The 12,333-nt window shown below is 29.7% G+C and overlaps 1 protein-coding gene across 4 annotated transcripts in view; it reads left to right on the top strand.

Moving 5' to 3' along the window:
• Positions 1-3,819: 3,819 nt before the first annotated feature.
• The window catches only part of LOC111419416 (proton channel OtopLc-like), a 30,688-nt gene continuing 22,174 nt past the window's right edge, over positions 3,820-12,333 (top strand). For 3 of the 4 annotated variants that reach the window (XM_071199673.1, XM_071199672.1, XM_071199671.1), the window contains exon 1: positions 3,821-4,278. In XM_071199673.1, coding sequence (XP_071055774.1) covers positions 4,067-4,278 — 212 coding nt within the window. In that variant the 5' untranslated portion in view covers positions 3,821-4,066. Of the gene's footprint in view, positions 4,279-12,333 lie in introns of all 4 variants that reach the window. The other variant, XM_071199674.1, reaches the window with a different exon arrangement.

Genomic DNA, 12,333 nt, shown 5'->3' with positions numbered 1-12,333 from the left:
ACTTTAAATTTAGTATAACATAATCGCAAGTAACATTTTTACACATCAAAAGCATTTTATTTTTCAATTCAAGTCTATTTCGTAGAAAAAAGGGTTTTTCTTCAACAACATTTTCCAAAACCGTCAAATTGAAATTAATGATTTTTAATAATTAAATTTATAAAAAACACTTTGTGGGTGAATCTTAAAATTTGAGATAATCTAACCATAACCATTCTGCTATATTCTTAAAAAGTTTAATTTCTTAATTTTAAACCTTAACGTCATATCAAAAAAACCTGGAATTCAAACCGGCGATTGTTAAAGCATTTTTGTAATGACACCGTTCAAGATAAAAACTTTAAATTTGGTATAACGTAATCTCGAGCAACATTTTTAAACATCAAAGAGATTTTATTTTTCAATTCAACTCTATTTCGGAGAAAAAGGGTTTTTCTGCAACATTTGGAAAACAAAGGATTTAGTTTTAACTAACACTGAACATCAGTTCGAACTCGTTCGTGATGACCTGCCTCTTGTATCTGAAGATTTGTATCATCACGCCTTAAATATTACCATAATCTTACTCGCACATAGTAACAATCAATCCAATTTTCCAGCTTTTGGCAGTCGATATAATTTTCGCAGAGCCAATTTTTATGACTTGTATGGTGATTTCCTCGAAACAAATTGGTCCTTTCTTGATAAGTGCGTAGATGTTGATGATGTTGCGCGGTTATTTTACATGAAGATCCATGAACTATTGGATCAATTTGTTCCGAAAAAAGTGTATCATACTTCTAAATACGCTATTTGGTACACTCCTGAAATTAAAAATCTTTTAAAGTTAAAAGTATTCTATAGAAGAAAGTGGAAGAGAACTAAATGTGATTTTTATCATGCAGAGTTTGGCAGATTGAGATACTTGACAAAGCAAAAAATGGCTGATTCGTATATAGCCTTTACAAGAAATGCTGAGCAGTCACTACGCTCTGATCCTCGTAGCTTCTGGAATTATGTTTGGCATAAAACTATGACTACACGACTCCCTGGTGAAATGGTTTTGGACAGGTGCATCCACTTTAGTATTACTTCACAAATTTCATCACTAAATTTAAACTTCCAACAAGTGAGAACATCAGAATAGTCGCCTATTCGCACTAGAGGACGCAATCCAGGTAACTGAATAACTATATTTTCCTTTCGACGTCTTCCTTTGTTTGACGAAGGTGTAACGCAACTCCACTTGAATTTGTTCTTATCGTAGTAGCAACCTGTGCAGATTCTCTGCTCTTCATTGTTTTCTTTATCAGCTTCTCCGTCAGTTCGCAGTTTATAACCAAATTTTCATCGATGTCGTTATCCTTATCACTGTGATTAGTTTCCACTTAGCAGGCAATCTAAGCAAGGATAACCTAATTTTATGCGTTTTGAACAAGTTGGTTTGGAATCCATCGTAACGAATTTATTACGTAGTCACCAACAACCCGTCTATCAAACGGCAACAACACTTTAGGCTCTGACAGTTTTGAACACTTCTTGAACTCTTCTTTATCGAAACTGTGCTCATGAATGAACACGATTCAACTTGAAATTGCGCTTACACGTAGACTTGCACAAAAACAAGATACGGAGATACGCTAATCTAGTCGAGGTCAACCATTTACATAAGAACCTACTTCAAATTTGCTTGATATGATAAAAAGCAGTAGCTATGAGTAACTTGGTAACCAATTATTTAAAAAAATTCCTATGTGTCAAAAAGTGATTTACTAAAGCTTACTAAAGTGTGGCTTTTGTTGGTACACCTGCCGTTGGAATTGAGTTGGGTCAACATTGTGATATCGTTTTGAAAAATCTAAACATCTCTCTCCAGTTAAGGTTTCCTCAAAAAGTGTTAAACTCGCCTGTTACTCGCCTTTAATACAACATATCCTGATTGCCAACTCATTAGACAAAGTATGGTAATTACTACACTTTGATAATTACTATACCACGAAGAAATTGGAATCTAAAATAGCAAATATATGGTACGCCTAGTTATGACTAAATTTAAAAGGCATAGGCATCTACGAGATTTGTCGAAGTCTGGCCGACGAAATGTTTCAGGGGAGATTCCTCAAAAGGCGGTTTAGGCTTGGCAAGAAAGCCGCAAAATATCATTCCTATATCCTCATTCAACAACAATAAGTCGTAGTTTTTTTAATAACAATTTTGCAACGACGACAAAGACTTTGTCAAAATATAACGTCACTTACTCAACAAAATTAATTAGAACATACATACCAAGTAACAAAACAAAACTTCAACAAATACGAACAAAAGTCGGAAACAATACCTAAATCTTTGGACAGAAAACAACAACTTGGACAAGCTTGTCCAGCTAAGGATAAATCCTGTTCTTCGTGCGGAAAGAAAGGATATTTTGCGAAAGTTTGCATTTCTTCAGGAAAAACAACGTTAAACAAAAATTAAACTGCACACACGCGAAACGTAACAACAAAAACAAGCGATGAGTCATCATCTGACAACGGAACAAGCTCAGATACTTCATCTCTATGTAACATACGAACATCAAGGAAAGTAATGTTAACAGTTAAAATTGAAAACAAGGATTGTCAAATGCTTTATGGTCCAGGAGTTGCACATTCCGTAAAATAGTATGTAAAAACCTGGGAAAACCTAAGTTACAACCTACGAACAATCTTGTAGCGTATACTGGTATAGAAGAACAGTAACATTACCCATTTACATGATTGAGCAAAAATGTCTCATAATTGCGTTTTTTTCTGGGATTAATCACATATTATGCCAAATTTATCGAAAATCTACAGATCATTTGTGGAAGAATACGTCATGGAAAATCAGTTCGTGATTTTTTCCGACTAGGAAACATTTACATTGAGTGGACAAGTAAATATAGAAAATTGTCGGTATTGGGCTACCCAAAGTCCACATTAGGCAAGAAAGTTGCACTCCCAATATTTGCAAAAGATCAATGTGTGCAGCGAAATAGTAGGGCATACTATCCTGGGACCTTACTTTTTTGAGGAAACCTTGACTGGAGAGAGATCTTTAGATTTTTTCAAAACGATAATTTCATAATGTTGACCCAACTCAACTCCAACGGCAGTTATTTCAACAAGGTGGTGCGCCACCACACTTCAATAAGTTTTTCTATAGCACTTTTTGACACACTTTGGAAATTGTTTAAAATAATTGATTACCATGGTTACTTATGGCTACTGCTATTTTTATCGTGTCAATAAACTTGATTTTTATCAACAAATAAAATTTGATTTCTAAATAAATGTTTTTTTTTCATAAGTTGGAAAATTTTTAAATCTCGTACCGGGCCGTAATTAAAAAAGTTTGGGAAACGCTGGCATAACCTAATCTCAATCAATTTTTTGTAACTTCGAGAAGGTCAACCTCAAACTTTTGTCATAATTCAATTTAACCATGATGTTACAGATAATTATCTTTATATATCTCAAAAACAACATCAAAAATTGCTTTAAATCTAAAAGACACTACATTCCAACTCTTCTAGCTAATTACTCTCTATTTTCAATCACTTTAAAAGAGGTGTTTAAAAGTCAACCTGCCGAAAGTAATTAACATCGGTACGTAGGCAGCAGGAAGGGGTCGACCGACGACTCATAACTGAATAGGCTTTTGTGCCCTTTGTTTTTCAGGCTCCCTTGGCTCGCACCCTCGAGGCCACTCTTCGCCCCGCTTCCTCTTCCACCATGCTACCGTTTCCACTCACACACACACACAGTTCGTCGCATAGCGATGAACTCCAACGAGCTTCCTCCTTGCGTTGATCGTGAACTGCGCACGGCAGCCTGTTCAGCAGCGGGTTCCATTCAGCTCGTGTTTTCAGTTCGTCGCGAGTTTTTGTCGGGGTCACGTCTGTTATTCGTCTTTTTTTTCGAAGAGATGACGAGTTTCTTTTTGAAACGAAATGAACCCAAAGGATTTGGGAAAAAAAGAAATTTTGAATGGAATGTTTGAAATAAAAATGCAAGTAATTGGGTATTTTTGAAAGATTTTTTTGTTTGGTAAAAATAATAAAGAAAGAATGGAAGATAGTTCGCCTGATCTCAGTTTGAAGCTGAGGAGGGGTTCAAGTGATTCCAGGGATTCGTTCTATATGGACCTGGACAAAGGGATTGATTCAGATATTGAGGATATTGCTACGACTTCAGCCGCTGAAACTAGAGACACCACAACCACCGCGGAATCAACAGCAACTCCTACTGTTTTAGGAATTGTTAAAGAAGAATCTATTGGGTAATAATTTTTTTTATTAAACTAACTTCTCGGTAGAAAGTTACGGTACTTTCGTTCGAGTTAACGAGGTCTGTATTACACGTAAAAGAGACACATAGACAAGATAAACTCCTCTTTGAAAGTCGTACATCAACGTCGCGGCAACAACGTTTGTTTTCTTTATCGAGGTCATCAAATAATCTCTCACCCAATTTTAGATTCTATCCCATAAAAAAAGCCGCGGTCCCATAACGGTTTAAATTTAGGCTTCCTCGTGACAGATGTCTGAGAACATCTTGATACAATTAGCACGTTCTCAAAGACAACAAACGCGCCGCTATTCAAATTCTATGGGTGCGTAGAGAAAACATTTCAAAACAAAAATAAATAAATAATATAAAAAACGAAAAAAAATTATTATAGAGGAAAATTTAACGTTTCAGGAAAAATTGGTGCCAAAATCTGCCAGATGGCCAATGAATTTTGCCAAACAACATGTGTTATAATTTGTAAACAGAATTTGGTTCATTTTTTATTTTAACTGGTTTTTTTTTTCTGTTCGTTGTTCTTGCTTTGCAGGAATTCAAGCGAAAGCTTGTATCGCATTATTATAGTAGGAAGTGTTATCGGTCACGACAAATCTAGACCGAACCCTTATTTGCATGCTGCTATAATATAAAAAGTTTTTTATGTCAGAAATAGAGTTTTATGTTTTAAAATAATAAAAATCCCTACCTTAAAATGAACATATTCTGTAATCAAAAATGGCTGTTTTAAGATTTCTAATAGCAAAATTGGTTTCTGGTTTGTTATTTAAATGCCCTATATTTATACCAATTAAATACATAGTTGTAAAAGTTGTCACAGCAAACCATAAAAATCACAACAACTCAAGTAACCCTAAAACTTTTTTAAAGCCCTATAAATCTGATCTATATCAAGTTACTACAAGTTACAGGGACTTAAATTACATCTTTAGAAAATATACTTGGTAACCCAAAATATGTTTAGCGAGAATTAAATACATAAAGTTCAATTATTTTTGGTTCTAAAGCATCTACTTTTCAATGAAGAAGTTGGTTTTAAAAAATCTCTTTTCGTTTTTGAGATACAAGTCTTGAAACTCAATCGAAGTTTCGATAAATTTGTAATTTTTCAGGGTTATTGTCAAAAATTCGTGGAAAATCGATTTCACAGATAATTTATATGAAACTATTACTAATTACTAATTAAAGCATCTACTTTTCAATGTAGAAGTTTGCTTTAAAACACCTTTATTCCTCTTTGAGATACAAGTCTTTAAATTCAATGGAAGTTTCGATAAATTTAAAATTTTTCAGGGATAATTTCAAAAATTCGTGGAAAATCGATTTCACAGAGAATTTGTATGAAACTATTATTAATTACTTATTAAAGCATCTACTTTTCAATGCAGAAGTTTGTTTTAAAAAATCTCTTTTCGTTTTTGAGATACAAGTCTTGAAACTCAATCGAATATTCGATAAATTTGTAATTTTTCAGGGTTAATGTCAAAAATTCGTGGAAAATCGATTTCACAGAGAATTTGTATGAAACTATTACTAATTACTTATTAAAGCATCTACTTTTCAATGCAGAAGTTTGTTTTAAAAAATCTCTTTTCGTTTTTGAGATACAAGTCTTGAAACTCAATCGAATATTCGATAAATTTGTAATTTTTCAGTGTTAATGTCAAAAATTCGTGGAAAATCGATTTCACAGAGAATTTGTATGAAACTATTACTAATTACTTATTAAAGCATCTACTTTTCAATGAAGAAGTTTGTTTTAAAAAATCTCTTTTCGTTTTTGAGATACAAGTCTTGAAACTCAATCGAATATTCGATAAATTTGTAATTTTTCAGGGTTAATGTCAAAAATTCGTGGAAAATCGATTTCACAGAGAATTTGTATGAAACTATTACTAATTACTTATTAAAGCATCTACTTTTCAATGAAGAAGTTTGTTTTAAAAAATCTCTTTTCGTTTTTGAGATACAAGTCTTGAAACTCAATCGAATATTCGATAAATTTGTAATTTTTCACGGTTAATGTCAAAAATTCGTGGAAAATTGATTTCAGAAAGAATTTGTATGACACTATTACTAATTACTTATTAAAGCATCTACTTTTCAATGAAGAAGTTTGTTTTAAAAAATCTCTTTTCGTTTTTGAGATACAAGTCTTGAAACTCAATCGAATATTCGATAAATTTGTAATTTTTCAGGGTTAATGTCAAAAATTCGTGGAAAATCGATTTCACAGAGAATTTGTATGAAACTATTACTAATTACTTATTAAAGCATCTACTTTTCAATGAAGAAGTTTGTTTTAAAAAATCTCTTTTCGTTTTTGAGATACAAGTCTTGAAACTCAATCGAATATTCGATAAATTTGTAATTTTTCAGTGTTAATGTCAAAAATTCGTGGAAAATCGATTTCACAGAGAATTTGTATGAAACTATTACTAATTACTTATTAAAGCATCTACTTTTCAATGAAGAAGTTTGTTTTAAAAAATCTCTTTTCGTTTTTGAGATACAAGTCTTGAAACTCAATCGAATATTCGATAAATTTGTAATTTTTCAGGGTTAATGTCAAAAATTCGTGGAAAATCGATTTCACAGAGAATTTGTATGAAACTATTACTAATTACTTATTAAAGCATCTACTTTTCAATGAAGAAGTTTGTTTTAAAAAATCTCTTTTCGTTTTTGAGATACAAGTCTTGAAACTCAATCGAATATTCGATAAATTTGTAATTTTTCACGGTTAATGTCAAAAATTCGTGGAAAATTGATTTCAGAAAGAATTTGTATGACACTATTACTAATTACTTATTAAAGCATCTACTTTTCAATGAAGAAGTTTGTTTTAAAAAATCTCTTTTCGTTTTTGAGATACAAGTCTTGAAACTCAATCGAATATTCGATAAATTTGTAATTTTTCAGGGTTAATGTCAAAAATTCGTGGAAAATCGATTTCACAGAGAATTTGTATGAAACTATTACTAATTACTTATTAAAGCATCTACTTTTCAATGAAGAAGTTTGTTTTAAAAAATCTCTTTTCGTTTTTGAGATACAAGTCTTGAAACTCAATCGAATATTCGATAAATTTGTAATTTTTCAGTGTTAATGTCAAAAATTCGTGGAAAATCGATTTCACAGAGAATTTGTATGAAACTATTACTAATTACTTATTAAAGCATCTACTTTTCAATGAAGAAGTTTGTTTTAAAAAATCTCTTTTCGTTTTTGAGATACAAGTCTTGAAACTCAATCGAATATTCGATAAATTTGTAATTTTTCAGGGTTAATGTCAAAAATTCGTGGAAAATCGATTTCACAGAGAATTTGTATGAAACTATTACTAATTACTTATTAAAGCATCTACTTTTCAATGAAGAAGTTTGTTTTAAAAAATCTCTTTTCGTTTTTGAGATACAAGTCTTGAAACTCAATCGAATATTCGATAAATTTGTAATTTTTCACGGTTAATGTCAAAAATTCGTGGAAAATTGATTTCAGAAAGAATTTGTATGACACTATTACTAATTACTTATTAAAGCATCTACTTTTCAATGAAGAAGTTTGTTTTAAAAAATCTCTTTTCGTTTTTGAGATACAAGTCTTGAAACTCAATCGAATATTCGATAAATTTGTAATTTTTCAGGGTTAATGTCAAAAATTCGTGGAAAATCGATTTCACAGAGAATTTGTATGAAACTATTACTAATTACTTATTAAAGCATCTACTTTTCAATGCAGAAGTTTGTTTTAAAAAATCTCTTTTCGTTTTTGAGATACAAGTCTTGAAACTCAATCGAATATTCGATAAATTTGTAATTTTTCAGGGTTAATGTCAAAAATTCGTGGAAAATCGATTTCACAGAGAATTTGTATGAAACTATTACTAATTACTTATTAAAGCATCTACTTTTCAATGAAGAAGTTTGTTTTAAAAAATCTCTTTTCGTTTTTGAGATACAAGTCTTGAAACTCAATCGAATATTCGATAAATTTGTAATTTTTCACGGTTAATGTCAAAAATTCGTGGAAAATTGATTTCAGAAAGAATTTGTATGACACTATTACTAATTACTTATTAAAGCATCTACTTTTCAATGTAGAAGTTTGCTTTAAAACACCTTTATTCCTCTTTGAGATACAAGTCTTTAAATTCAATGGAAGTTTCGATAAATTTAAAATTTTTCAGGGATAATTTCAAAAATTCGTGGAAAATCGATTTCACAGAGAATTTGTATGAAACTATTATTAATTACTTATTAAAGCATCTACTTTTCAATGCAGAAGTTTGTTTTAAAAAATCTCTTTTCGTTTTTGAGATACAAGTCTTGAAACTCAATCGAATTTTCGATAAATTTGTAATTTTTCAGGGTTAATGTCAAAAATTCGTGGAAAATCGATTTCACAGAGAATTTGTATGAAACTATTACTAATTACTTATTAAAGCATCTACTTTTCAATGCAGAAGTTTGTTTTAAAAAATCTCTTTTCGTTTTTGAGATACAAGTCTTGAAACTCAATCGAATATTCGATAAATTTGTAATTTTTCAGTGTTAATGTCAAAAATTCGTGGAAAATCGATTTCACAGAGAATTTGTATGAAACTATTACTAATTACTTATTAAAGCATCTACTTTTCAATGAAGAAGTTTGTTTTAAAAAATCTCTTTTCGTTTTTGAGATACAAGTCTTGAAACTCAATCGAATATTCGATAAATTTGTAATTTTTCAGGGTTAATGTCAAAAATTCGTGGAAAATCGATTTCACAGAGAATTTGTATGAAACTATTACTAATTACTTATTAAAGCATCTACTTTTCAATGAAGAAGTTTGTTTTAAAAAATCTCTTTTCGTTTTTGAGATACAAGTCTTGAAACTCAATCGAATATTCGATAAATTTGTAATTTTTCACGGTTAATGTCAAAAATTCGTGGAAAATTGATTTCAGAAAGAATTTGTATGACACTATTACTAATTACTTATTAAAGCATCTACTTTTCAATGAAGAAGTTTGTTTTAAAAAATCTCTTTTCGTTTTTGAGATACAAGTCTTGAAACTCAATCGAATATTCGATAAATTTGTAATTTTTCAGGGTTAATGTCAAAAATTCGTGGAAAATCGATTTCACAGAGAATTTGTATGAAACTATTACTAATTACTTATTAAAGCATCTACTTTTCAATGAAGAAGTTTGTTTTAAAAAATCTCTTTTCGTTTTTGAGATACAAGTCTTGAAACTCAATCGAATATTCGATAAATTTGTAATTTTTCAGTGTTAATGTCAAAAATTCGTGGAAAATCGATTTCACAGAGAATTTGTATGAAACTATTACTAATTACTTATTAAAGCATCTACTTTTCAATGAAGAAGTTTGTTTTAAAAAATCTCTTTTCGTTTTTGAGATACAAGTCTTGAAACTCAATCGAATATTCGATAAATTTGTAATTTTTCAGGGTTAATGTCAAAAATTCGTGGAAAATCGATTTCACAGAGAATTTGTATGAAACTATTACTAATTACTTATTAAAGCATCTACTTTTCAATGAAGAAGTTTGTTTTAAAAAATCTCTTTTCGTTTTTGAGATACAAGTCTTGAAACTCAATCGAATATTCGATAAATTTGTAATTTTTCACGGTTAATGTCAAAAATTCGTGGAAAATTGATTTCAGAAAGAATTTGTATGACACTATTACTAATTACTTATTAAAGCATCTACTTTTCAATGAAGAAGTTTGTTTTAAAAAATCTCTTTTCGTTTTTGAGATACAAGTCTTGAAACTCAATCGAATATTCGATAAATTTGTAATTTTTCAGGGTTAATGTCAAAAATTCGTGGAAAATCGATTTCACAGAGAATTTGTATGAAACTATTACTAATTACTTATTAAAGCATCTACTTTTCAATGCAGAAGTTTGTTTTAAAAAATCTCTTTTCGTTTTTGAGATACAAGTCTTGAAACTCAATCGAATATTCGATAAATTTGTAATTTTTCAGGGTTAATGTCAAAAATTCGTGGAAAATCGATTTCACAGAGAATTTGTATGAAACTATTACTAATTACTTATTAAAGCATCTACTTTTCAATGAAGAAGTTTGTTTTAAAAAATCTCTTTTCGTTTTTGAGATACAAGTCTTGAAACTCAATCGAATATTCGATAAATTTGTAATTTTTCACGGTTAATGTCAAAAATTCGTGGAAAATTGATTTCAGAAAGAATTTGTATGACACTATTACTAATTACTAGTTAAAGCATCTACTTTTTCATGAATAAGTTGGTTTTAGAAAATCTCTTTTCGTTTTTGAGATACAAGTCTTGAAACTCAATCGAAATTTCGATAAATTTGTAATTTTTCAGAGTTAATGTCAAAAATTCATGAAAAATCGATTTCACAGAGAATTTGTATGAAACTATTACTAATTACTTATTAAAGCATCTACTTTTCAATGAAGAAGTTTGTTTTAAAAAATCTCTTTTCGTTTTTGAGATACAAGTCTTGAAACTCAATCGAATATTCGATAAATTTGTAATTTTTCAGGGTTAATGTCAAAAATTCGTAGAAAATCGATTTCACAGAGAATTTGTATGAAACTATTACTAATTACTTATTAAAGCATCTACTTTTCAATGAAGAAGTTTGTTTTAAGAAATCTCTTTTCGTTTTTGAGATACAAGTCTTGAAACTCAATCGAATATTCGATAAATTTGTAATTTTTCAGGGTTGATGTCAAAAATTCGTGGAAAATCGATTTCACAGAGAATTTGTATGAAACCATTTCTAATTACTAATTAAAGCATTTACTTTTCAATGAAGAAGTTTGTTTTAAAAAATCTGTTATCGTTTTTGAGATACAAGTCTTTAAACTTAATCGAAGTTTCGATAAATTTGAAATATTTGAGGGTTAAGGTCAAAAATTCGTGGAAAATCGATTTCACAGAGAATTTGTATGAAACTATTGCTAATTACTAATTAAAGCATCTACTTTTCAATGAAGAAGTTTGTTTTAAAAAAATCTCTTTTCGTTTTTGAAATACAAGTCTTCAAACTTAATCGAAGTTTCAATAATTTTTAAATTTTTCATTGTTAATTTCAAAAATTCGTGGAAAATTCGATTTCACAGAGAATTTGTATGAAACTATTACTAACTATTAATTAAAGCATCTACTTTTCAACGAAGAAGTTTCTTTTAAACAATCTCTTTTCGTTTTTGAGATACAAAACTTTAAACTCAATCGAAATTTTGATAATTTTTAATATATAGAGTTAATTAATTACAAAAATTCGTGGAAAATCGATTTCACAGACAGTTTGTATGAAAGTCTTTCTAATCAATAACTAAAGTATCTACTTTTTAAAGAAGAAGTTTGCTGTATAACATCTCATTTCGTTTTTGACCTCCATCAAAATTATTGTGATCTAAGAAAGTAAGAATTGTTCGAGTGAATATTAACAAAAATTGTTGGCAATAAAGTGCAAAAACATCATCCACAATCGTGTTTTTTTTCAACTAATTCACGTGGTTAGTTATAAACCCTATAATATTTAACTTTTCAACTTGACGCTTTTGAATAACAATTTTTATTGCAACTCGAAAACTAAATATGCTAGGAAATAATATTGTGGATGAAAATTGTTAATATAACCCGTTAATGATTATTACCAACCTAGCGAACATAATATTTCAAGCACTTCAAATTTGACACATTCAATAACAAAAGGATTTATAACTGAAAAATGAACAATGGTATTGACAAAAATAGTTGGTAAGAAATTACCAAAAGATAATCCACAATTTCATAACTGGGAATTATGTCTAATTCGAAGTCAATCCTAGCCCTATCAAACCAATTCTATCTCTACATAATCCATGTACACCTAAACCTAATATTTTTATTCCTCTTATTTATTCTTACTATAATTTATTCATTACTAGATATTGTTCATGTCTGTAGTTGTTATGCACAAAAGCAAAGGTATTTTAAAATTTAAAGGTAGCCATCAGTTGAGTATACAAACCATGTTAG

This window comes from Onthophagus taurus, chromosome 11, assembly GCF_036711975.1.
Source record: "Onthophagus taurus isolate NC chromosome 11, IU_Otau_3.0, whole genome shotgun sequence".
Lineage (NCBI taxonomy): Eukaryota > Metazoa > Arthropoda > Insecta > Coleoptera > Scarabaeidae > Onthophagus > Onthophagus taurus.
Note: the sequence above shows the minus strand (reverse complement) of the source record. Positions and strands in the feature narration are given on the sequence as shown.